The sequence below is a fragment of the Falco rusticolus genome, chromosome 5 (assembly GCF_015220075.1).
Source record: "Falco rusticolus isolate bFalRus1 chromosome 5, bFalRus1.pri, whole genome shotgun sequence".
In the NCBI taxonomy this organism is placed as follows: Eukaryota; Metazoa; Chordata; class Aves; order Falconiformes; family Falconidae; genus Falco; species Falco rusticolus.
Window position 1 is genome coordinate 55,367,248 of NC_051191.1, and position 27,456 is coordinate 55,394,703.

A 27,456-nucleotide genomic window follows, 5' to 3' on the forward strand; every position below is an offset into this window, starting at 1 on the left:
CCTTACGGTTTTTGACTAGACTTCAGTCTTGACTGAGTGGAAAAATGGAAGATTCTGTCTAACAGCTGTGTACAGCATTGCTGGTGCATCTGTGTCCCACTAGTGTCTAGCTATACCTCTCTAGATTTCTTCAGCTGAGCCTTTCCGCTGCTGCTTACCACCAAGTTATGTATTGGTTTGGTTTGGGATACTTGGAAAAACATGAATTTCCTCACTATGTATGTACATGGGTTTCCTTGCCTTTTAAAATGTGTGTGTGTGGGGCTGGGAAGCCAGAATCAAAGACGAAAAAGTTGAGGCTGATGTATAATCAGAAGTGGGTTCTGTTTAGCCCTGTTGGAGGATAGATCAGTTCAGGATGTTCCAGAGTCTGTGATATGCTGCCTATTTGCATTTAAAGAAAAAAAAAAAAAAAGGTGAAAACTAAATTTAACCAACTCTTGAACTACTTTGTGCTATATTTGTGAACAGCACTACAAGCAGTCAAATTTCCATTTTTCACCTGGATATGACAAAGCGTTCATGTTGCAGTAAAACTGTTTTTTCCTGCCCCTTGTCTAGTGATTCCTCAAGAACAGAGTTACGAAGTGGTAGAAGAAAGCATAAGCATCCTCTTGTCTGCTTGACCTGGTGACAGTGAATATGCATGTGATTTTTCCCAATGCTCTTTGTGTTTATTCTTTTTACCACAGTGTTTGTAACCAGTGATAATACTGGAAGACTGGAAAAAGTGTTACCAGGTTCTTTGTCTGAGAGCCCTGGCTTGAGTCCCTTTGAGATTTGATCTGTTCTCCATTTGAGAAGCCCATTATTTCTTGACTGCTTCTGAAGCAACAAATACAAAAAAGCCAGGAAGATGATATTTTTTTCTTTTCCCTCTTCGTTGTGAGCATGCAACATGTCTGTGTTCATACCAATAACTGTGTATGGAATCATTGTATATTCTGTGCTGGAATATGATGATTTATTTTGGAGTATTTTACTAGTATGAACTCAGTCATCTAATTGCTAGTAAATTGCAAGTCATAAACAGAACCCTCCAATGAGTTCTGATAAGAGCTTAGTACTTAGAAATTGTGTGGGGAGCTACTGTATTAGAAGCTTTAACACAGTTTATTGGAAGTATTGTTCATATAACTTTTCCTGTAAAAATATGTGCTGCAAACTCTGTGTTGGTGATAGCTGTTAATTGAACTAGAGACTTGGTATTGGCAGAGCTGACTATAGATGGCTTGTGTCCATATACAGCATCGCTAATGACTATGAAAAACATATCTAAAACTTAATAGCTGAAAGAAAAATAGGTGCTGTCACACCTGCCAGAACTTAAAGGAATAAACCATTGTACACTGTAATGAAATGTTGTTAATCAGCTTCCAATTCAATATCTGCATTTTGCTGTTAGCTTTGGTCGAATGCCTGGATACACTTGAATTTCCATAAAATTTGATTTGTCCAACAGTGTTTCCTGTGAGTTGTTCTGGAATAGTGGGAACACTGTATGTGCTTTTTTTTTTTTAACATAAATGGTTATCTAATCAACTTAGTGAACAATGTTTGATCAGCATTATATTGTCCACTGGAAACACAGCAGAGGGGAAGCAGTCTTAAGAGGTTCCTGGAGTGTAAGATGATTCCCTGACACAGCTGGTAAGCGAGCCAGCGAGGGAAGATGCCCCACTGAACCTGTTGTTTGTGTACAGCGAAGGACTTGTGGGTGGTGCGACTGTTGGAGGCCATCTTGGGCACAGTGATCATGAAATGATAGTGTTTTTGATTCTCAGAGAAGTGAGGAGGAGGGGTCAGCAGAACTGCCACCTTGAACTTCCAGAGGGCAGACTTTGGCCTGTTTAGGAGCCTGGTTGACAGGGTTCCTTGGGAAGTAGTCCTGAAGGGCAAAGGAATCCAAGAAGGAAATCTTAAAGGTGCAGGAGCAGGCCATCCTTATGTGCTGAAAGATGAGCCAGTGGGGAAGAAGACCAGCCTGGCTGAACAGAGATCTTTGGCTAGAACTCAGGGAAAAAATAGGAGAGTTTATGACCATTGAAAGAAGGGGCAGGCAACTCAGGGGGGCTACAGGGGTGTCATGAGGTTATGCAGGGAGAAAATTGGAAGGGCCAAAGCCCAGCTAGAACTTAATGTGGCTACTGCTGTAAAAGACAGTAAAAAATATTTCTGTAAATACATTAGCAACAGGAGAGCTGGGGAGAATATCTATCCTTTATTGGATGTGGGAGCAAACATAGTGACAAAGGATGAGGTAAAGGATGAGGTGTGTAATGCCTTCTTTTCCTCAGTCTTCAATAGTAAGACCAGTTGTTCTCTGGGTACCCAGCCCCCTGAGCTGGAAAACGGATGGTGAGCAGAATGAAGCCCCCATAATCCAAGGGGAAATGGTCAGCAACCTGCTACACCACTTAGGCACACACAGGTCTATGGGGCTGGATGGGATGTACCCGAGGGTACTGAGGGAGCTGGTGGAAGCGCTCACCAAGCCGCTTTCCATCATTTATCAGCAGTCCTGGCTAACCAGGGAGGTCCCAGTCGAATGGAAGTTAGCAAATGAGACTCCCATCTACATAAAGGGCTGGAAGGAGGATCCAGGGAACCACAGGCCTGTCAGCCTGGCCTCAGTGCCATGGAAAGTTATGGAGCAGGTCATCTTGAGTGCCACCACGCGGCATGTATGGGACAACCAGGCAATTGGGCCCAGCCAGCATGGGTTTATGAAAGACAGGTCCTGCCTGACTAGCATAATCTCCTTCTGTGACAAAGTGACCCACTTAGTGGGTGAGGGAAAGGCTGTGGGTGTTGTCTGCGTAGGCCTTAGTAAAGCCTTTGACGCGGTTTCTCGCAGTATTCTCCTGGAGAAACTGGCTGGTCATGGCTTGGATGGGCCTGTGCTTTGCTGGGTAAAACACGGGCTGGACACCTGGGCATGAAGGGTGGAGGTGAATGGAGTTAAATGCAGTTGGCAGCCGGTCGCAAGTGGTGCTCCCCAGGGCTCAGAATCGGGGCAAGTTCTGTTTAATGTCTTTATCAATTATCTGGGTGAGGAGATCAAGTGCACCCTCAGTGAGTTTGCAGATGACACCAAGTTGTGGGGGGAGTATTGATCTGCTTGAGGCAAGGAAGGCTCTACAGGGGGATCTGGAGAGGCTGGATCGATGGGCTGAGATCAGTTGTATGAGGTTCAACAAGGAGCAGTGCTGGGTCCTGCACTTCGTTTATAACAACCCCACGTGATGCCACAGGCTTGGGGAAGAGTGGTGGAAAAGGACCTGGGGGTGCTGGCTGACAGCCGGCTGAACGTGAGCCAGCAGTGTGCCCAGGTGGCCGAGAAAGCCAGTAGCATCCTGGCTTGTATCCGAAACAGTGTGGCCAGCAGGACAAGGAAAGTGATTGTCCCCCTGTACTCTGTGCTGGTGAGGCCACACCTCAAATAGTTCAGTTTTGGGGCCTCTCACTACAAGAAAGATATTGAGGTGCTGGAGCGTGACCAGAGAAGTGCAACGAAGCTGGTGAAGGGTCTAGAGAACAAGCCTTGTGAGGAGCAGCTGGGGGAACTGGTATTTAGCCTGGAGAAAAGGAGGCTCAGGGGAGACCTTACTGCTCTCTACAGCTGCCTGAAAGGAGGCTGTAGGCAGGTGGGGGCCAGTGTCTTCTCCCAGATAACAAGTGATAGGATGAGAGGAAATGGCCCCAAGTTGCACCAGGGGAGGTTTAGTTTGGGTATTAGGAAAAATGTCTTCACTGAAAGGGTCGTCAGGCACTGGAACAGGCTGCCCAGCGAAGTGGTTGAGTCACCATCCCTGGAGGAGGTGTTTAGAAGACATGTAGATGTGGCACATGAGGGCATGGTTTGGTGGCGGACTTGAATTAGGTGAACAGTTTTATTAGATGATCTTAAAGGTCTTTTCCAGCCTAATTGATCCTGTGATTCTTTATTATCATGTGTTTTCTTTTTGTTTCTCACCTTGCATTCAAGGGAAAAAAAAGAGTGAAGTCAACAGTGTTCTGTCATATGGCGTACATTTTGGTTTGTCACTGTAAGTTTTCCCTGTCTCACTTCATGCATGTGGAAGTTTGCCTTCTTCCCCTTCCCCCACATATTTGCATGGAATGTTGTACTCTTCAGATTTTCTGATACTCTTAATCCTGACTATACCTTGTGCATATTGCTTCCTTAAAATTGTCTTTTAGATAGGTCTTGAAAAGTATGGTAGACGCTTAGCAGTTAGTGAATTAAATGAGTTGGGCAGAATTGTTACAGAAGGTGGTAGCAGATTGTCTTTGTATCTCAGGGCATCACTGAGTGGCAGATTTTCTTCTGTACTGCTGGAGAGCGGAAGTAGCAGGAGCATAATCAAGAATCGCTCCAAATGATGCTATTTATTTTGCATACAAAAACCTGAACTGTGCTGCTATCCTTACCCCTCTTCCCTCCAAATCACTGCACTGTAATGGAGAAGCATCCTTCCTTTGCCTTCCTTAGTGTTCCTGTTACTGTGAGAGTGCATGAGGAGATCTTTACTGACATTGAATTGTTTGGTTGCCAGCTGCGGTAGGGAATTGGCTCTGGTGATGAGCCAGGGAGGTCCACTGCAGTGTGGGATTCTGCATCTCTGCACTTCTGACTAAAGTCAGCATCGTGTTTACTGCTGTTTGAGGAGCAGAGTAGTGATTTTTGCCTTCTGGTCTTTTTTCCCTTTTGCTCTGGTGTACTTTCCTATGATGCCTCTTCTACATTTGATGTCTCCTCATCTTCCAGTTATCAGACACAAAACTTTGATTTCTTGAGATTTGCTCGGTTGACTACATGGGGTTTTTTTGAATGATGGTGGTATCCTGCAATTAGGATGTATAAATTTGACTTGTCACGTGATCGTTTTGTGTCTCCTTGTCTTTTTGCCTTGCAGAAATATAATTTGCGGTAGGTTTGAAAGGTGGAATTTGTGGAAAACCAAAGGGGGTGTATATACAACAGAGCTGCTGAAAGTGGCAAGAGGAGGAGAAGAGGTTAATTATATCTGTACTCTAGCCTAATCAAAAGCCGGTTGAAGTTGGTTGGAAAAATATGAATTGAGTGAATCTGGATCAAGCTCACTGGGGAAAGCACATCTCTCAGCTCAACAAGAAGCAGGGTCAGGAAGCTCCTAAATATGGACAAGAGGAGGAATTAGGAAATAAACTTCCTTGCTTATCCATGGAACAGTAGTGTTTATAAAGACTTTTAGGCTGTGTTTACTGATGAAATTTGTCCTCATGAGCTCTGTGTGTACATTGCCTTTCTGAAGTAAGCTGAGGAGTAAGATCCTTTTGCCTGGTTGGTTAACAAGACATAAAGAATTAAATCAGAAGCAATTCTCAAGGTAATAGTCAGTGACTTGTAATCTTTCTAGCTGAAACAGGGTAGCAAACTTTTCAGTTTTTGATTGAATGTTTGGATGTTTTAGAGCAAGGGAGGAAATGTAGTCTCATCTTTATGGTCTTGTAATAGAATTCTAGGAATATGTTAGCATTATGGAATTATTATGTATAATCTATCATGTATGGACTATGTTAATTGTCCCTCCTTACTTGCCTCCCTCTTGAGGGGAGACAGAATGGAGAAAGAAACAGTGGAGTCTTCTGGTTTTGGTTTTTCTCTTCTTGCTGTACAGGGTGAATGACGGCAGGAAACTCAAGTTTAACAGAGTGATGGGGCTGATTCTCAGAGTAGTGGGCCATCTAAAGCTCCTTCTGTCTTTATTTTGAAATCTTAACTCTAGCGTTCCTAAAAATTATGCTCGGAGTACAGCATCTTTTTTATCTTCCACTAATCTGTATTTACAGAGGTTTTCTTCTCTGGTGCTCATCCCTCCTCTTGCTTTCAACTGCTGACTTCAGGTTATATGCTCCAGAATATGAGATGGAATACACAGAGTAGAGGCTTCATGCATCAGCTTTCCAAGTGTCTCCATCAACACATCAAATACTGCCTGACACTCACTGTGGTGCTGCTGTAATCGATGGGGAAGGAGAAAGTTTTAGACCTGTGCTGTGAGAAGATCTGCAGTTGTAGCTTGTTCATTTCTGTAACTGGTTATGCTCATTAAGAGTTAATTTTGTGACTGTGGTGTGGTCTGACTACTGTTGATCACCATGTCTTTGGCTGTGGCAGCAGAACTTAGAAGTGCACAGTTAGGTGCCTGCAATGTAAAGTGGCAGGTTACAGTATGTTGTTTGTTGGATACGGTGGCCTGAGTTTATACCATATAATTTCAGACTTATAATATATAATGACTGAGGTGTGTTAGAAGTTTAATCACCTTACATGCATAAAGTTGACATGGAAGGAGAAATTCTGGAAGGCTTTCATGGACATCATGGGGGAGCTGGTGAGAGTCAACCAATTTAAGTGCTCTAGGTCAAGACTTAGTGATAGAGGACTTAAGACTCCTTCAATTCATTATTTATTTTTAACTGTTTGCTCCGACACTGTAGTATGCTGTGTCCTGTCTGTTGGTTATGCCAGTATAACTGTGGTGGGGTACATAACGAGATGGTTCAAGAAACTGGTCCAATCTGAAAAAAACAAAGAAAACCTACAGTGCTGGGATGGGAAGGTAGGAAGGGGGAGGAACTCCTTAAAATAGTATTGTTATTAAAGTAATATTTTTGTTAAATCACTTAAATGTATGAGGTTATTTTGTATGAATCTGAACTGTTTCTCCTGTCTCTCTAACTGTGGCTGTAGTCTTAGTCTCTTCCTGTTAGTCTGTTTTGGGAGATAACAGATTGTAGGAACCGGTCTGCTTCAACTTCTGGCTTCAGCATGAGGCAGACGCTGTGCAATCCAGAGGGTGGAAGAATGAGTGAAGTGATGTTCAGAGGGTATGGATTGTAGGAGACAAGGAGAGATGTCAGGGAAAGAAAAACTGGGTAACTGTGAAAATCTTAAAAATGCTTGGATATTTTTTTTTTTTAGGGCAGTTCGACCACTTTTTTCTTATGTTAGAGAAAAATCTTCTTTTCCCTAAACATTTTATCAGTAAACATCATATGGCCTTGGTTGTAATTTTTTTTTTCTGAGTCTTCCACAACAGGAATATTTGCAGACCTTCCACATCCAAATAGCTCTTAAATCTGTGTCACTTCAGGGGGATGAAGTGCTAAATTGATAGGAAGAATAACAACCTTGGCTCGTGAAACTTGAAAGTGGTATACTGCATAGCTAAATTTGTGTTATCTTGAAGGAACAAAAATTATCTGTAAGAAGTTTGGAGGACGTAAATTTGAGTACAGCTCTTTTGCAATTGGTTGGTAATTCTTTGATTTGTTAGTTTAAGTAGATGGAGGTTGTATTTCTACCTGATTTTAATGTTATTGCATATAATGTAACTAGGTGGTGTTATGCTCGACAAAGATTTTATCCTAATCAGTGGATTTAATTCTTGTATACAGTGCATAACCTGTATTGTAATAATACTTGCACATAACTGATAGAGATTTTGTATCAATTTATTTCATTTGCCTTGACAATTTCCCAGGAGTCTCAGTTACAGGCTCATTGTACCAGGCATTGTAAAACAGAATAAAAAGACTTAATTGTGTAGGCTACATTGAATAGAAAAGACAGACATGTATTACAGGTAATATTAAATATGACCTAAGTATTCATCTTAGCAACTTGTCGTAATTTGAAGAGATAATGCATTTAATACTTTAAAGGCAGGTGCTACTATTTAGTATGTACAAATTATAAAAGTTAATTAAAAATGTGTTGGGGTTTTTCTACTGCTGTGTAGTTCTGAGTATTTCTGTTAGTGGATTAATTTCTGCAATGAAAGTGGGAGCTTGCGGAGTGGGAACCTGGCAACCCTGCTCACACTCTTCTGCTTTCCTCTTGCAATTAATAATTGACTTCTCCTTTTCACTGTCTTCAGTTTTGTAGCTGAAAGGTGAAGAGCTGCGATGCCTCTGCTGAACCTCCTGTCTCACATGACTGAGGAGGTGAAGAGCAGATCAGAAGCTGTCCTTGAAATGGTTGCTCAGATCTTGCTGTATTGCCAAAGCAGACATGACGTTTGACTGTTTGGAGACATTAAATATGCAAACACAGGTGAATTTGCAATGAGAGGCATATAATGAGTTGCCAGATTTTTGGAGGACTAGTGAATTGGGTTAGGATGTACAGTCAGCTGATCTGCAACTGGGAGAAAAGAAAGGAGGAGGTGAAGGTTCAGTATTATTTTCATTTTGATGGTAAGAAGAGTTGTTTGACTTGTGTAAAGATGAAGAGCCTTTTAAATATGACCATCTGATTTGAAGTGCACTTCAGTAGCCATGCCACTTAGGCAGTTCATGCTGTGTCCGTTTTTCTGGTTTGTGTAATGGTAAAATACTTGGATCTGTCAGTTCATAAATGACTTTTCTCCCTCACAGAATTGTTTCTCGACCATATCTGTACCTTGATCCCGTTTGCTGCATGAATGGCTGTGTTAGCACCGTGGAGGAGGCTGGACCTCTTAAGCTATTGCATAGAGGACTGACCATGTATGTGAAATCAAAATTGTTGTTTTAATCTTTGACATAAAATGCAATCTGACTGATTTGCATAGATTCTTATTAAAATAATGATACCTGTTACAAATTTAGATGGATAACTTCCATCAGTCGGTAGATTTTTAAAATCTATTTAAGTGCATCTGTGGTGTTAGATTGAGACTAAGAATGAATGATGCATAATAAAATCAGATATGAGATAAAATTCTGCTGAACTTTGATTATTAGTTATTTCTAGAGATACGTATTTTTGTATCGCCACAACATTAATACCAGCTTACAACAAAACTTTGTTCTTGTCAAACTTCTTTCTTCATGTTTAAGAATATGAATTTAACAGTACACTTCACTTGAAGTGCAGAGGTAAACTGGAGATGGTATTTTAGTTCTGCTCATGTGGTGAGTAAGGAAGACTTGCAGAAACATATTTTTAGTTTGGTGTTAATCAAACGTTGGTGGCCATTTTTTGGAAAAAATTCAGAAAAAATATTTTGGGGGTGGGTGAAAAAATCAGCAGTCCTATAATAGCCACATGCAAAATCCCGATAAATTTTGTTTGTTGTTTGTTTATATGATGCTTTTTATTGTAGCAGTTGTATTCTCTGAATATGTCTGTTTACATGTCCCCTGTGAGACAGGAAGATGCAATGACTCAGGCTTAGTAAAATTTTCTGCGGCCACTCTAGGGAAATATATGAAATAAGAAGTGAATGTAGATCTTATCTAGCACAATAATCCCCAGAGCATTCCTCTCTCTCAACTGACAAAGCTCACTGTGTTCCTTCTGCCACGCTCATCTGTTCTTCACCCGTTCTGTGAGAACCATTTCCTTAATTGTTTGGATTTAAGCTTGTACATACTGACTTCCTAAAAAGCTGTACAGACATTTTGATAAAGAATGCATGGTGTCTCTGAGATGATGGAAACTAGCTGCAATCTACTTAGCCAAGCTTTAACTCATTTGAGGACTCTTTTGATGATGTTTTCCATTGGCAGGACAAAATTGAGGTGTTTTTTTTTTTTTTGTCAAGACCAGTATTAGTACTGATTTGCAAGACATGTTGCTAGTATGGATTATTATTAGACACTTAAGGGAGTGTAACAATTACGTATGGGTGTTTTAAAGACATGTTGTGATTCTTTCTTTTTTTTACTGTAAAATACAGTTTTCAGTCATGTAGTATTCTGGTTTTAACTTATTTTTATACACTTTCCGAGATACTTTATCTCCTTCAGTTTAGCTACTTCATCAGGTTCTGACACTCTCAGTGAAAGTTAATTGTGTACAGTTTTAACTTTGAGTGGTGTAGTAAGGGTTCTTTGATAGAATAAATTAGAATAGCATGGTGAGAGCCAGATTTGACTGCAGTTTTCTCTAGAAGTGCGGTGGTAAATAAACCGGTGTCAGTTTCCCATGTCTTAGATCCTTCTGTTTATTTGTAGTATACAAAAGTAACTTCTAATGGAACTGAATGGATCTGAAACGGCTTTATAGAAAGTATGAAGAAAATCTGTTGGCAGTTCAGGTTAACCACAACTTTTTGAAATAAATGAACAGTGAGTATTATTGCTTAAACTGGTGACCTTTTGAAGTGCTGGCTGTCTTGGTTTGCTTCCATATTACACCTAAGGTTGAAAACTAAAACTAGCTTCCCTTTACTTTTAAAAAGGCATGAAATGTAGAAGAAATAAATTGGATCTTTGTTAAATGCAGTCTTAGGCTTGATCCTTAAATTCATCTACTTGTGGCATAGCTGATTTGCCTTCTCTTCAAAGCAGCAGACAGGGTAATGTTCGTCCAAAACTGAAACAAGATCAGTCTATTCCCAGCCATTGCTCAGGTGTGCAAATAATAACTGTGAACCTGCAGAAATGAGGGTTAGCAGCCTGGCCTTGACAGTGGAAATAATACTCTACATGGAAATCTTTTTCCTGTATTTCAGACTTAATTCAATTCCTGGGGACTGTTTACTTAAAAATTATGCCTCTGAGTTGCTCATAGTCAGATTCTGGTTTGGTGAGGTTTTTTTGATTGTGGGTGTGCTCTGCTACTTTAAGAAGATACATTGAGGAAGGACAAAAATGTTAATTTTTGCATTTTTTATGGGTTGTGACTAGAAATGGCTACTCATATATGTATATCTCTGTTATTTGCATAGCATTTTGCACATAAATCTACTTTAATCAGGAGCCCGGACACACACTATAAAAGCTCCACTTGCTTGTGTACATTTTTTGACTATGGAAAATACTATCTTACTGTTTGTTGCCTGCCTGTAACTACATTTTCTTTCCTGATAAGCATGCTAGGAAGTGAGAGGTCTTTGACAGATCACTAAAAATATATTGCATTTGACTGCTGCCTGAGCCTTCTCTGCACAGATGGGTCGCAGTAGTCAACCCAAATCTAAAGAAAATTCAACAAAGCAGAAGGACCTCACTTACATCCTACAGAATTAAGTGATGCTGGTTTTGTTTGCTCCTTTATAGGATTATTGTTAAGAATTAAGCATATCCCCACAGTATTTTGGTTTTCAGCTCCGTTGTTTTGAGCTGTCTGTCTGCAGTGATGCACTAGTATGCTGGCATCAGTATTATGTGGGAAGATCTGGGCAGCTGTCCTGTATTTGTCCAGCCTTTGACAATAGGGACAAAAATGTTTTAAAGATTCGTATAGATTTAAAAAACCTAGCGCAGCATGTTGCAGAAGATCATTTCACACAGCAGTCTTGGTGTGGGAGTACTGATGAACCCTGTTAATCAGCAATGGTTGGGGGCAGTCTCGTGTACATGTAAGAACTGTTGAAAGATGCTTCATGCTGTTGACTACCATTTGATAATCTTGCTCACAGTAGGATCACAATGCAGTAGCTCCATATTTTGAGGAACTCCTATATTAACAAAGTTCTACAAGGCTGTTTTGGATGATTAAACAAGAAACAAAATCTGCATTGTAGATGTGTTTAAATGTAAGTTCACATGGAGAAGGTAGGTTGAAAGACTGCCTGAACTAACTTCAGATGTTTCACAAATATGGATAGGAGGACCTACTGCTTCTTTCTGTTTGTGACTTATGTGTAGTGATTTCGTAAGTGAGGCTGTTTCTTTATCAGTCACACAAGCTTGTAATACGCTTCCTTTGTTCCTACCAGGTTGAAGGCAAATTTTGATTACTGGGCTACTGGGGAAGAAACAAATAAGTTGGAGCACAGTGACACTGCTTAGACTAGTGAATGCAGTCTGTAATCTCTGGATGGATATACTTTGATGGCTTTACAGCTACGGGCTGTAAATACTTGAGAATCATGAAGCTTTATTGAGAAAGCTGGGTGCACGTGTAGTGAAAGTAAGAGTGCAATTGTGACACTAGAGTAGTGAAAGTTGTGCCAGAATCTTGCCTTCCCTTTGAATAAATAGGAAAGGCTTTGGATGTTTTTGTTGGGTGTGTTGGAAAATACTGTAAATGTGTGTAAATTGTGGCTGTTCATGGAGCACTTTTTGGAGGACTTTGCCCCTTCTGCTAGGGGTGGGATTACAGAGGTGTACCACTGTTACAGAGTTTTATATGATTGTGTCGTACCCTCTAGTTGGCAGCTGGTGTATGTGGAGGAGTATGTACCAACTGAAAATGTTTTCTTTAAAGGCGTCCAGTAAAAATCTAATCAAATATATTTTTTTCCTGTGGATCTAGGTAGACTTTGAAGGCCTCGTCTGTCTGAATCTATTTTGTTAACAAGGCTTGCTCATGGAATTATTCTTGGTGGTTTTGCTGAGAACATAGCACTTTGATCTAAGCACTTTACAGTGCTGTTATTCTTAAGAGAAATTATTACAATAGTAATTGTAATAGTCCTATATTTATAGTACATTAGTAACAGGAAATGTACTATGTGTCTTAAGTTATCAATGATATAATGGATTGAAGCATCTCATGTCTCTTCTTACTCCTGTTATTAATGAAAAACCATTTCTTTTTTCTCCCCCCCTCCCCTTTTTTTTTTCTCCTGACATTCTACTGATTCTACTAAAGCTCCTTGAGATACTCAGAGCAAGTATTCTCCAGGAGACACGAAAATGGAAAGCATTTGCTTAGGGCACCAGTAATTTAAGCTCTCCTGATGAAAACTTCGTTTATTTGTCAGGGTAAAATTCAAGATTTAAAAAAAATAAATAGATTTAAGGAGAAAAATATGTTCTTCCTGTTTTAAGTGTATGTATCTTCTGGACTAAATAAATATTATGTGATTGGATGAGATTATGGAGGATAGGAATTTGTGCCTCAGGTTGACCTTTACTGGATCTCTGTTTCTGAAGGTATCTTATGCTGTTTCTGTTCCATTATGTAATTAAAATTATTCTTTTTTAATACTGAGGAGGTCTTAAGCATGTTTCCTAGCATTGCTAATATATATTAGCAATTTTCAAGCCTTTGTTAGTATTAGAGAAGAATGAGTATCATCAGTGATCAAAGTTTTTGTATGATGTAATGTGAAAGAGGCTTCCTGAGACCTTGTTCAGACAATGCAAAGTAAGCTGCATTAAAGTAATATTTTAAAATATTTGTCTGAGGTTCTGCGAGAGACTGGGCTTGTGATGAAGATGGAAGTGTTGCTTTCATGAGAAGAAGATGCAAAGCATGTGACTGCCAGGGCATGCATGCAGTCTTCATAGCACGTGAATGTTGCCGATTGCAGAACCCTAAACTGCTTATCTAGAGAAGCTGCTTTCTACAACAGTAGATGTCCTCCTGCCTTTAGTTTGATAACTTCCTTCTACTTGTATATACGTTTTCTTTCCTGCTTTTATTTTTTGTCTCATTTTTCACCTTAACAGCAAGTAATACAAAAAAAGAGAAAGGTGCTTGTGTGGGGTATCGTAGTGTTGAGGGCAGGAGCTTCAAAGTGATGAAATGTGAAAGGGAGTAATTCAGAAAAATGAGGAGTTTATCCATAAGATGCCCAAACTGGATGGATTAGCACAGTGTGGCATTCATAGAAGTGTTACTCATGTAATACACGCTAAAAAAGTGGAAGTTCAGCAGAACAGCAGACCACTCTTACAGTATGACACTTAAGAGTATAAGATTAAAACAGCAGTAAAGCTGACTTCCTAGACAGAGTTGGAAGTATTAACAATATGAAAGTTCCCTTCTGATTGTGATAAGCATTTCAGTAATATTCTTGTGGTCATCAAGCCGACTAAGGCTGCAATGCAAAGATGCCTTTGAGTTAGCAGAGGGGGGCGGTGGAGACATGCATTGCAGTGGAGGTTTTTGTGTGTGTTCTGTAGCCTGCATGCCCAAACAGATAGTAGAAACCCAGATATATCCAAGGTGCCTTTCTGAAGATGATAATGATAGAGTTAGAGCCTTCTGTATATAACATACATATTTTTTTTTAAAAAAAAAAGCCCACCGAAACTTGAGAGGCAGATGGGGAAAAAGAGCATGATGCCAGACATTGCCTGCATCTCATTTGGATGCCTATTTCCTTGGGACTCTTTGGTGATCTGTGACTTGAACAAAACTTCTAAGAGAAAAACTTGACTTTAATTCTGAGTGAGTTCAGTTGAATGTGACAAGCACCAAACATGGCTAAATGACAACACATAATGCAGGCAAGTCTTCCAGGAAGTCCTCCATCTGAGAAGTCGGGGTTCTGTTTCCTGGAAAAGTGTGAGCATTGTCTTAACATTTATGTAAAGGAAGGAGTTTCTCCAGGTGGCTTTATCCAGTTTGTTTTCAGGAAGAGAAAACCACAAAGTGTTTCAGAAATAAAATGCTTTTGTCATCTGTTAATTGGTTTATTTAAATAAATCAAAGAAGTGTATATGTATATACTTGTTCATTACCATACTTTTCTTAATGCATCTAGTGATATGTCAGGCTTTTACAGAGGGACTAGCCAGGGTCCCCAAACATTTTGCAGCTGTGTTCCAGTCCTTGAGGATGAGTCATGATTCCACACACTGAATAATAGATTGAAGTACATACAAGAGCCTTCCTGAAGTGCATTTGCTTAGGAGTTGATTATGTAAATGCAGATGGTCATACATGGTGTTCCAAAATATGTATTCTGGCTGACATGTTTTCAGTTAGGTTTCATTCAAGGTAATATTAAACTCTTAAGGGATGAAGGTGTAGACCCTTCTTCTCAAATACAGTGGACTTTCCATCTTTTAAAACAAAGCAGATGGTGGGGGAAAATACGATGTGTTGTCTTGCTGTGGCGGTTTTCACCTGTAAGTGTCACTGGAGTAGGCAGGACCAGAGCACGGAGCAGATGTCTTTGCGTGTGCTGGTGTCAGTTCTTTCACAGGTTCCCATGGATCCTTTTCATGGGAGTATCTTGGTTTGAGCTTTGGCCAATGGTATCTTGACTGTTTTGTAATAGTGATTTTTCGCAGAGTGAAATGTGGACCTTGGATATCATTCCTATAGTAGATCCGAGTGTGGTTTGAGAGTGTTGCAGGGTACTTGTTGCATCTTTAAAACATTGTAACAAAATACTTGATTACTTTGATATTCACCATAGAGAATAGCTGGAGGGTGGGGATTGTTATCCTTGGCTTTGCAAAATACTGTGGGAAGTTTGTTTCTTCAGGGGCACATAAACAAACCAAGTAGGTAAATGACTCTGGGGAAATACTAATGCTGAAAATGCACTCCCAACTGGTAGTATGCCACTGACTTGTATTTTCTTGAAAGTGAGTGACTCCTCTTACTCGCACTACCTAGAAGGCTGGAAAGTTGCAAGGAGAGGGGATACACATTAATGTACCAGAAAGTAGGAGACAAATACTAAATTTTAATTGCTATTAAAACAGTGAAATTGAGCAGTGGTATTGATGTGACTGCTACGATATGGGTGCTATACCTTTTTTTCTCTCTCTCTTTCTCTCTCTCCCATTTAGGAGGGCTTTTGAGCTGCCGCTCTGCTGCTGAACAGCATGCAGTCCTTTCGGGAGCAAAGTAGTTATCACGGAAACCAGCAGAGCTACCCGCAGGAAGTGCACAGTTCATCCCGACTGGAAGAGTTCAGCCCTCGCCAGCAGGCCCAGATGTTCCAGAGCTTTGGAGGAGGTGCTGGCAGTGGACGTCGTGGAGCAACAGGAGCCTCTACAGCAATGCCTGGTGAGAGCTCTGGCCATCAGAGCTACCAAGGTTTCAGAAAAGAAGCAGGAGAGTTTTACTATATGGCTGCCAACAAAGATCCAGTGGTGTCAGGAGGGCAGCAGCCACCTCAGCGCAGGCCTTCTGGACCAGTACAGAGCTATGGGCCCCCTCAAGGGGGTAGCTTTGGGAGTCAGTATGGGAGTGAGGGACATGTGGGCCAGTTTCAAACACAGCATTCAACCCTTGGGGGTGTATCACACTATCAACAGGATTATACTGGTCCTTTTTCTCCAGGGAGTGCCCAGTATCAGCAGCAGGCTTCTGGCCAGCAGCAGCAGGTGCAGCAGCTGAGACAGCAGATCTATCAATCTCATCAGCCTTTACCCCAGGCTTCCAGCCAGTCTGCTTCTAGCACCTCACACTTGCAGCCAATGCAGCGTCCATCCACCCTGCCTTCCTCTGCTTCTGGGTACCAATTACGAGTGGGTCAGTTCAGCCAACACTATCAGCCACCTTCATCGTCATCATCCTCCTCTTTCCCCTCCCCGCAGCGTTTTGGCCAGTCAGGACAGAACTATGATGGAAGCTACAGTGTGAATTCTGGGTCGCAGTATGAAGGCCATGCTGTGGGTTCCAATGCACAGGCATATGGGACCCAGTCAAACTACAGCTTTCAGACTCAACCTATGAAAAGCTTCGAGCAGTCTAAGCTGCCCCAAAGTGGGCAACAGGGGCAGCAGCAACAGCACCCACCTCAGCATGTAATGCAGTATTCAAATGCTGCCACCAAGCTCTCTCTTCAAAGTCAAGTGGGACAGTACAGCCAGACTGAAGTTCCTGTAAGGTCACCGATGCAGTTCCACCAAAACTTCAGTCCAATCTCTAATCCATCTCCTGCAGCATCTGTGGTTCAGTCTCCAAGCTGCAGCTCTACCCCTTCTCCACTCATGCCAGGTGGAGAAAATCTCCAGTGTGGGCAAGGCAACATGTCTATGGGTTCTAGAAACCGAATTCTGCAGATGATGCCTCAGCTTAGTCCTACGCCATCTATGATGCCAAGCCCCAATGCTCATGCAGGGGGATTCAAAGGGTTTGGGCTGGAAGGACTGCAGGAAAAAAGGCTCACAGATCCAGGGCTGAGCAGCCTGAGTGCTCTTAGTTCTCAAGTGGCCAATCTGCCCAATACAGTCCAGCACATGTTGCTTTCGGATGCCTTGGCACCTCAGAAGAAAAATTCCAAAAGGTCATCCTCGTCTAAGAAGGCTGACAGCTGCACCAACTCAGAAGGCTCCTCTCAGGCAGAGGAGCAGCTCAAGTCTCCCCTGGCAGAGTCCCTTGATGGTGGCTGTTCCAGTAGTTCAGAGGATCATGGGGAAAGGGTGAGACAGCTGAGTGGCCAAAGCACCAGCTCAGACAACACTTACAAAGGGGGTAACTTGGAGAGATCCAACTCCTCACCAGCACAAGGCTCTCAGAATGAGCCATCAAAACTCAGCAGCAGCCCAGCAGCTAGGGAAGAGGTGGCCTCCCCTGATGGGAAGGAAGCTGTAGTGGCCGTGGAAAATGCCCCAAAAGTGAATGAAAAGGCAGTTGGGGTGATTGTTTCCCGGGAAGCCATGACAGGAAGAGTAGAAAAGTCAGGCGGACAAGATAAACCTGCACAAGAAGATGCTTCCACAGCCACTCAGGCACCAGCTAGTGCTAGTGGAACGAAAGAAGCTGGGCATACAGGGGCACAGGCAGAAACTCAAGGAGGAAGTAAAGGGAGCAAAAGTGGAGATAACACTAACCACAATGGAGAGGGGAACAGCCAGCCTGGTCATGCAGTTGTTGGGCCAAATTTTCCTGCAAGAACAGAACCTTCCAAATCTCCTGGTAGTTTAAGATACAGCTACAAGGATAGTATAGCAGCTGGCATACAGAGAAATATTGGTGGCTTTCCACAGTATCCTTCTGGTCAAGAAAAAGGGGATTTTCCAGGGCACAGTGAGCGCAAAGGCCGGAATGAGAAGTTTCCCAGCCTCCTACAGGAGGTCTTACAGGGGTACCACCATCATCCAGACAGAAGGTATTCTAGGAATGCACAAGAGCATTCTGGGATGGCTGGGAGTTTAGAGGGAGCCATGAGGCCCAATATCTTAATTAGTCAAACCAATGAATTGACCAATAGAGGCCTCTTAAATAAAAGTATGGGGTCTCTCCTGGAAGGCCCTCACTGGGGTCCGTGGGATAGGAAGTCTAGCAGCACAGCTTCTGACATGAAGCAGATAAATCTAGCTGATTACCCTATTGCTAGAAAGTTTGATGTGGAGTCTCAGTCTTCTGCCCATGAAGGAGGAGCACTCTCAGAGAGGAGATCAGTGATCTGTGACATATCTCCATTAAGGCAACTTGTCAGAGATCCTGGCCCTCACCCAATGGGGCACATGGGTCCTGAGGCCAGAAGTGGAAGGAGTGAACGTCTTGCCCCTGGTTTAAGTCAGTCAGTAATACTCCCTGGTGGTTTAGTATCCATGGAAACAAAGATGAAAGCTCACAGTGGGCAAATAAAAGAAGAAGATTTTGAACAGTCAAAGAGCTCAGCTAGTCTCAATAATAAAAAAACAGGAGACCATTGTCATCCTGCTGGCATCAAGCATGAATCTTTCCGAGGCAACGCTAGCCCCGGAGCTGCCGTCTCCGATGCTGCTCCAGATTACATTCCCCAGCAGGACAGCAGATCAACACAAATGAGACGAGCACCTGGCAGAACTGGAAGCAGCAGGGGTAAATCACCTTCTCAGTTTCAGGACCTTGCTGATAAGCTGAAAATGTCACCAGGCAGAAGCAGAGGCCCAGGGACAGATCTGCATCACATGAACCCACACATGACACTATCTGAAAGAGTTAACAGAGGTTCCTTGCATTCTGCTTACCCTCAGAATTCAGAAGGCCCATCTTTGGCTTCAGCATATCACACAAATGCTAGGCCTCATGCTTTTGGTGACCCTAACCAGAGTTTAAATTCCCAGTATCATTACAAGAGACAGATATACCAGCAACAGCAGGAAGAATACAAAGATTGGGCAAGCAGCACTGCTCAGGGTGTGATTGCTGCAGCTCAGCACAGGCAGGAAGGAGCAAGGAAGAGCCCAAGACAACAGCAGTTTCTGGAAAGAGTAAGGAGTCCCTTAAAAAATGACAAGGATGGAATGATGTACCTTCAAGGTAGCTCTTACCATGATACTGGAAGCCAGGAAGCTGGGCGCTGTGTTATGGGGAGTGACAGTACTCAGAGCAAATGCACTGAACTGAAACATGGCAACCAGAAGTTGCAGCATCATGAATCTGGTTGGGACCTCTCTCGGCAAACTTCTCCTGCCAAAAGCAGTGGCCCTCTCGGAGCAGCCAACCAAAAAAGATTTTGTCCTCAAGAAAGCGATGGGCATCGACGAGAGGAATCTACAGATCTGCCCAAGCCTAGTAACGCCATGCTCAGGCTCCCTGGCCAGGAAGACCAGTCTCCTCAAAATCCATTAATTATGAGGAGAAGAGTCCGTTCTTTCATCTCGCCCATCCCTACCAAAAGACAGCCACAGGATACGAAGAACAGTGGCAGTGAAGATAAAGGGCGACTGATGACTTCAGCAAAAGAAGGAACTGATAAAACGTATAACTCCTATGCCCATTCATCTCAAAGCCAAGATGTTGGCAAGTCAGTAGCAAAGGGTGATTCCTTCAAGGACCTGCCAAGTCCTGATAATAGGAATTGCCCTGCTGTTTCCCTCACAAGCCCGGCTAAGACCAAAATATTGCCCCCAAGAAAGGGGCGAGGATTAAAACTGGAAGCTATTGTTCAAAAAATTACATCCCCCAATATTAGGAGAAGTGTTTCTACCAACAGTGCTGAAACTGGTGCAGATACTGTCACTCTTGATGACATCCTGTCCCTTAAGAGTGGACCTGAAGGGGGAGGTGTGTCTGGACATGGACCAGAGGCTGAGAAGAGAAAAGGAGAGATATCATCAGATCAAGTGGGGCCAGCAAGCCAGGATACAACTGGTGAAATAACTGTTCCAAGATCTTCAGAAGAGTGGCAAAGCAGTGAGGATGATAAAACCAAGAAAGAGGTCCCTGAAACTGCCAGTATTGGTAAAGAAGGAGCAGGATCCAGTGCAGCACCACCACCTTCTCAGAAGTCAGGTGGTCAGGGAAGGTCTGATGGATCTGTAAGTGGAGGTGGATCTCTGACTTTTTCAGACTCAAAAACAATTTCCCCTTCGAGTGTGTTTACTTCTGAACCAAATCCAAAGTCTGAGGAAAAAGATGGAGATGTGACAAACATTTCACCCAAGCCAGATGGTTTCCCTCCAAAGGGATATTTTCCCTCTGGAAAGAAAAAGGGGAGGCCAATTGGGAGCGTGAACAAGCAGAAGAAGCAGCAGCAGCAGCAACAACAGCAGCAACTGCCACCGCCCCCACCACCCCCACCAGTACCTTCACAGTCTTCAGAAGGGGTAGGTGGTGGTGAGCCAAAGCCGAAGAGGCAAAGGAGGGAGAGGCGAAAACCTGCAGCGCAGCCACGGAAACGGAAGCCTAGACGGGCTGCTCCAATTGTGGAGCCTCAAGAACCAGAGATCAAGCTTAAATATGCTACCCAGTCTGTAGATAAAACTGACTCCAAGAACAAGTCCTTTTTCCCTTATATTCATGTGGTAAACAAGTGTGAATTAGGCGCTGTGTGCACAATCATTAATGCAGAGGAAGAGGAGCAGAACAAATTGGTGAGGGGTCGGAAAGGACAGAGGTCTTCAACACCCCCTCCTAGCAACGCAGAGAGCAAAGTGCTGCCCACCTCAACTTTCATGCTGCAGGGCCCTGTAGTAACAGAGTCTTCTGTCTTAGGGCATCTGGTTTGCTGCCTGTGTGGCAAATGGGCCAGCTATCGCAACATGGGTGACCTCTTTGGTCCTTTCTACCCCCAGGATTACGCAGCCACCTTGCCCAAGAACCCACCTCCAAAGAGGGCCATGGAAATGCAGAGCAAGGTCAAGGTACGGCACAAAAGTGCTTCTAATGGTTCCAAGACAGATACGGAAGAGGAGGAGGAACAGCAACAACAGAAGGAACAAAGAAGCCTAGCTGCTCATCCCCGCTTTAAGAGGCGGCACCGCTCTGAGGACTGTAGCGGAGCCTCTCGGTCACTTTCAAGGGGAGCTTCTTGTAAAAAAGCAACCACTGATGGTGGCAGTGGTGGTGAAAAGACTCCTTTGGACACAAAACCCTCTATGCCCACTTCAGAAGGTGGCACTGAGCTGGAGTTACAAATTCCTGAACTACCTCTTGACAGCAATGAATTTTGGGTCCATGAGGGTTGTATTCTCTGGGCCAATGGGATCTACCTGGTCTGTGGCAGGCTCTATGGGCTGCAGGAAGCTGTGGAGATTGCAAGAGAGATGGTGAGTACCTAACCTTACTATACAGAATTATTTTTTTCATTTGCAGTATGCATACCATTTGGAATACCATTGTTTCTTGTTTTTCCTGTGTCTTAACAATCATCTTTCATCTTAAATAAATGTCTAGTGATGTCCTTTTGATGGCCTCATTTAGATCTCTGCCGCACCTGACCAGACAAATTTTTCAGGCATCAAAAAGCTGGATGCTCATTACCTACTAAAAGTTCTGGATGTCCAAAGGCTTCGTCGTGACTACAGTGATCTTTTTTCCCCCCTCCTTATTCTGTCCTATTAGATATTTAGTATTTTCTAGGGCTTTTCTTAGGGTCATATAGTGAAAGGACAAGTGGCAGCAGACACAAATTGCAACAAAGAAAATTCCAGTTCAGTATTGGGCAAAAAATTTCACAGTGGAGGTGGTCAAACATCGGATTGAGGGAGGGTGAATGATAGAGAAGCTGTGGAATATGTTTTTGGAGGTGCACAAATGTGACTGGACAAAGCCCTAAGCAAACCCCACTTGACCTCTGAAGTTGGTTTTAGCTTCAGTTGGCTCTGCTTTTAGCAGGAGTCTCTTCCAACGTAAGTTATTCCGTGAACGTAATACATATTACATGGCCGTAGGAGAATTTACAGTTGCTATAAAGTGGATAGAGTAGAATTGCAGAGAGGTATGTAAGCATTGAGTGAATCATGGGTGGGTTTATTATTGATGAATTCAATACGAATTATGTCGCACATCATACTGATAATTGACTTTCTCCGAAGTGTGAGTGTATGAGTGAAAAGAAGTAGGTAAAATCAAAGCAGGGTCAAGGAGAAAACTTTATTCACAACTGCCTGCTTGTGGTTGGAGATCCTTGCTATTCTTGATTTTTCTGAGACAGAAGCTGATGCTTTAAAACCGCATGTACATGGCTTGTTTTGCCATCATCACTGTGCTGCATCCCTTTCTTTATGGTTACCTTTTGCTTTGTGCTCTCTGTCCTAGGCCAGACTGTGGAAGAGGCACTAGACTACTTTTTCCTGTCTCCTTCAGATTTTTCCTTTTCTAAACAGTGTTAGGATCTGGTTTTTATCTTCTCTTCTCTCTGTGTTGTTACATCCAGCATGCTTGTTTCTTCCCTGTGAGCTTTTTCTTTTCAAGTTTGATTCCTGGCTTGTTCTGAATTTTCACTCACTGTTCTTTGACAGTAATTACATGCTTCTTTGCCCTAACTTGATTAGGCCTGCATTCTTGTTTCTAGCCTCTCATTAAACAAAGTCAGTTAATTTCATTTGGTTTTCATCAAGCCATGCCTTTGTGCTAGTTCTGATGCAACTGCTGAATTTCTTGTCTGATAACGGCAAGGTTTCCTCCGGGATTTCCACCACCCTCTGGATTCTACTTGCCATGTGGCCATGCTTTTGTATGTCTTGTAGTTCACCACTATTTTGAAGTTGGATCATTCCAGCCTGATTTTCCCTTTTCCCTGTTTTTAGCTTGTGTATTTCATTTATGATTTTTGTTTTCCCAACAGCAAATGCCTTTTATGCAAGTTCTTGAACCACTTGAGTTATCCTCCAGCCATCCTTTTTGTGTTCCTGTACCTGCAAAGGGTGTATGCCTGGCAGAAATATGCCAGGCTGATGGTCTCTAATCAAACTTGTTGAATAGTAGCCTGTTAACCACAACATTTTTATATGGATTTTGCATGTTGTTTGACATCTAGTTCTTTCTCTGCATGGGATCTTAATGACTTTCTGACTGAATACACTTTGACCTGTCCTTTATCGCTATTTTCCAACTGTTATGTTTGTCACAGAAGGTGGCGTGTTTTTCTCCTCTTCTTAACCCTTTCATCTGCCCTTATGGCACCATACAAGAACATCTCCTTATCTTGCTTGAACCTTGTGTCCTTTCTCTCTACCTCTTTCCTTTAATCACTTGCTCAACTCCTAGCTTTGCTTTTCCCTGATAGTACCTGTAGACATGAGTGTTTTCCATTCTTTCAAAAAAGAACTGTACAAAATGCCTGTGGCCTTGCTTGCCTTTGCAACTACCTCTTAATTTCCTTTCCTTTTTTCATCTCAAAGTGCTTTGAGTGCATTGTCTGGGGCTCTTGGCCTGCAACTTCAATTGTGCTCTACTACAATTATAGTCAGTGTTTATGGTGATCTTTTCCTAGCTAAGGTTCAGATCCAGTACTTCGTTTTCCTTTCCCTGTCAGCTACATTTGTCACTATCAGCTGTGCTGCTCTTGGAAGTGTTGTTCCATCTTTGTTTCCTGTCTGTGTCCTCTTTTGATTACCTCCTTTCTTTCCACTGTTTTTTGCAGAGGCTGTTTATTACTCCCAGCTTTTTGTGTGGGTTTCATTGAAGTTCTGCTTGTGCTTTCCTTCTTTTTATCCTGGAATACCATGCTTTTGGGTAGCTTTTGATAACCTGGTCACTTTTTTCTAGAGTCTTGTGAAGCTTCCTTTTTGCTCCAGAATCATGATGTGTTCTGCCGCAAACTTAAAAATTGTTCTTGAATTCATAGTGAGTTCTTAGACTGTCACTTCAAAATGTGGCTCTTAATCTACACCATCCTTACTCCACTGTCTGCCATCTTGTTCTGATTTTCTTGTCACTCGGATTCGCATTCTCGTTCGATTTAGAAGTTATTTCTTCCTAATCCTTTGTATTTAAGGCTGTAAGAAATAATGCTTACTTTGTTTATGGGAAGTAATATGTAGCATTTTGGTGCTCTCCACTGTTCTGTCTGGGTCTGGTTTTAATCTAATTATAAGAATCTAAACTTTCAGAGGCAGGGACTGTTTTCTTGTGTGTTTCTTGTGCTTTATTCTGATAATGTCTTATACGAATACATTAACAAGTATCCTAGCAGAATGCTGGGCTCTTCTGCATTACGTCCTGAGAGTAATCCATCTTTCTCTTTCACCTGTGTCACAAATAATGGAATAGGTTTTCTCCTAGCATTATTTTTTCCTTAACCTTTTAATCCTATTGTAGCAAATTTGAGTGCTGTATTCTTCTCTGGAAGCAGTATATCCTCCCTTTCAGTTAGGGGACAGTTATGTGCAACATGAAGATTGCAGTCAGGATATTCAGAGGTGTACCTGCCAGAAGCCATCCCCAGGCAGTGGGAAGGCTCTGTTGAACTAGACTCCTTTGCCCTGCTGCCTGAGGATAGCCTTCTGGCTCAGACGGCTGACTTCTTATGCTTGTTGCGTATGCTCTTTCTTTACCTCTTCCTTGATTTGCAAGTGCGTTTTCTTTTTGTTCCCTCTGATGTGCGGTCCATCAGTGCTAGTGTCCTGCAAAAGCAGATGTGCCAATCACGTAACTACTTGCTAGCCGGAGAGAGTAGACAGATGTGTGCACAAGCATACAGGAGTCTAGGTCTTTGATTTGGTCTAGGGTAAGAAAGGACATTAGTTTATGGTATATGAAGGGTCGTGAGCCTGCAAGTGAATAATTCATGTGTGTAACACATTCTCTGCAAATGAAATACTGCCATAATTTAAAATCTTTGTACACTGTAATACCCACAAAGGGCAAATGCTCACCAAATTTAAACTGAATCCATACCATTAAAGGAGTTGAAATATTATTTTTCTATTTGAGATCTGGTTCTATTGTTGTTGCTTATGCAGCATCCTACTATAGACATAGAAACTTAAACTTCTAGTCTTAGACCATAAACCATTGAACCATGATGTAGAGGTAGTGGCATAAGTAACCCTCCCTGTATTTCTTCTCACACAAACTCATCTGTTTTCTCACATGGAAATTTATAGATTTCCCCCCTCCCCCCGACACCTCTGTTTATCCTTGCCTTCCAGATTCAGGAAGGAATTTGAAGCATTTTTCTTGTTATGTTGAATTTTCTGGTCCTTATATGAATAAATGTCTGTGTCTCGCTACACTTTTTTGAGAATAATTTTGTAGTCAATCTCAAGGCTTAGAACGTTTGTGAGGTTGCTGAAAGATCGACATACACTAAATGCTCTAGAAGAATTTGAGATAAACCTTTTTAAGACAATACGTTCTTATCAAACTGTGAAGTGACTCTCCTGAGCTTTGACCTTTCCTTAAAGTCTGATTTCACCCTAGACTGGAAATGGTGTGAATGTATTACCTTTTAAGCGGCAGTCCAGCTGATTTCCAAAGTGCTAGAATCTGCCTTTCTCAAAGGCAAAAAGTTGTTCCTCCTATTCTGGCCACTCTAGAAGGCTTCTTGGTTCTAAGAACATGAGTAGCTGATCAGATTTACTGGACTGCTTCAGATGCAGAATGGTTTAATAGTCCTTAATTTAAGTTTCAATTTAGTTACCCCAGCAGGTGGACCTACCTGCCAAGTAGTTTCTCTCTTAAACTGCTTGTTAAACCATAGTAAGGGTGCTAACTGGCTTTCTTGCAGTTAGTAATTTTTGGCTCCAAGGTTAATGAAGTGTCTTGATCTAAAAAAATACTGTCCCCCTAGTGCTGGATGATCCTGTTGCCTATAAAATGCTTTCAAATATTGAAGGTGGCCAGACACATGTTTTAGACTAGATAAAGCAGATTATAATGATACCAGGTAAGATCTTTGCCTTCTGATACTAAGAATCTTGCAGCAGGTTTGAAAATGCATCCATATTCTTCCTCTGGAAATTTTTTTGTCTCTCTTTTTACAGTCATGACAAGCATTTCTTTGCATTTATACGTTTGGAAAACTAACAGTTGCATGCAGTTGCTATACATACTTTTAAGAAACAGCTTCCTATCTTGTTTATCTTCTCATTGTTTTCCTTTTCATGAGAAACTTTCATGCAAGATGAAATCTTGGTTACCTTTGAAACGAGCAAAATTATGGTTTACTTTGGTAGTTGTCAGCAGATTTAATGTTCTAAAGAATTGGTCTTTATTGTCGGTATTAAGTTTTAGCTGTAAGTGAAGAGTAGAACAATGTAGAGAATGTTCTTTGTGTTAGGTTGAGTTGCAGAATCAAAGAAAATAGTTCTATTGTTTTCTAAAAAGTTGTTCACTAGGAGTGGTATGTTGTTTCTTGGAAACGTGTTTTATAAAGCACTGCTTTTTGCAAGGCAGAGGCTCTGGCTTAGTACAGGTATTACTTACGGGTTTTGGAGTCTTGTGGTTGGTGTAGGTTTTTTTTCCTTCTCCCCCTTCCCTACTGTAAGAATTGACCTTGCTGAAGATAAGTGTAGCTCTTGTTTCCCTGTGAAAGGAATACTTGTTTATTTCTCTTTTAAAGATCTCTTTTGAAAAGGTCTAAAGAATGTAATGCTTTTCTCATCAATCTCTGCTTCGTTCCTAGCTTGAGGAATCTTTTAATCCTTATACATGGAAAGAAGTCCTTGGAACCTGTTTCCTATGTTGCTTCTTATTGAAAGGATTGTCTTGGGCTTCAGTCAGGAGAACTTAAGAATAATAAGCAGTGAAGGGTAAAATCTGCCCATGACCTACAGTATAATAGAAGGAGATTCTGGGCTTTCTCTCACCAAAATGGAATTTTGTTTGTCCAGCTCCATGGATTATCTCTGAAAGCCTCCTGCTTACTTCAAGAGGAGAAATCTGCCTCCTTTAGGACTGTTAACAGCCTGTTCAGAAGGTCAGACTGACTTTGGAGAAAGTTCTTAAAACCCACAGAAGTTCCTGTCTGTCTTTCTTTGCAAATTGGTAACTTAGATATCTGAATTTTTCACTGCTGTTGGGCAGTAGCAGTTTTTTGGCTTACATTGAGTGTGTCTTTAGAGCTGAAGGTAGATTTATGTACACTATCCAGATTCTATGGAGAACGACTTCTGGTTTTACACAGAAAAGTTGTTCTTGACCACTTAGACTTCCACAGTATGGTATCTATGGAAATTTGTACCACAGAGGAAATAAGGATTGCCTGTCTATAATGTTTTGTTTAGTCTGCTTTCATAGAACCATTTTCTTTTGTTCACCTCTACTCTTCTGGACCCTAGCTGTAAATTGGGTAAAGAAAGGTGCCTAGAGGGATCACTAGAAATTAAGCTATTTATATTCCCAGATCTGGGAAATCAAAGTCTAACAAAAACACTCTCACATTCTGTAAGTAATTGCTTTTAAAAGGTTCCTAACTGCGTGGCTAATCAAACGCTTGAACTAGGGAATCGGTATGAACTGAGAAAATTGTGGAAGGTTAACTACCTCTGGCAAAACAGTTTTTAGCCCCAGAAACCTGAGTAGCATAGCACCATGAGTCTAAAGATGTCAGTTTATTGTGAATGTCTCATTTGGCACAGGTGTGCTTTGTTATCTATAAGCCAGCCTAGGAGTGAATTGGTGTCAAGAGGCATGATCCTACTTTTTGCTCTTTGCAAGCTGCTTGCTTCCACTGTTTT

At 41.9% G+C, this 27,456-nt stretch overlaps 1 protein-coding gene across 10 annotated transcripts in view; it reads left to right on the plus strand.

The window, feature by feature from the left end:
- Window positions 1-27,456, plus strand: part of TCF20 (transcription factor 20) — a 131,491-nt gene that overhangs the window by 70,229 nt on the left and 33,806 nt on the right. For 8 of the 10 annotated variants that reach the window (XM_037387627.1, XM_037387619.1, XM_037387625.1 and 5 more), the window contains one exon: window positions 15,460-21,099. In XM_037387627.1, the coding sequence (XP_037243524.1) occupies window positions 15,496-21,099 (5,604 nt within the window). In that variant the 5' untranslated portion in view covers window positions 15,460-15,495. Of the gene's footprint in view, window positions 1-8,410; window positions 8,539-15,459; window positions 21,100-27,456 lie in introns of those variants that run through there. The other 2 variants (XM_037387629.1, XM_037387624.1) reach the window with 2 other exon arrangements.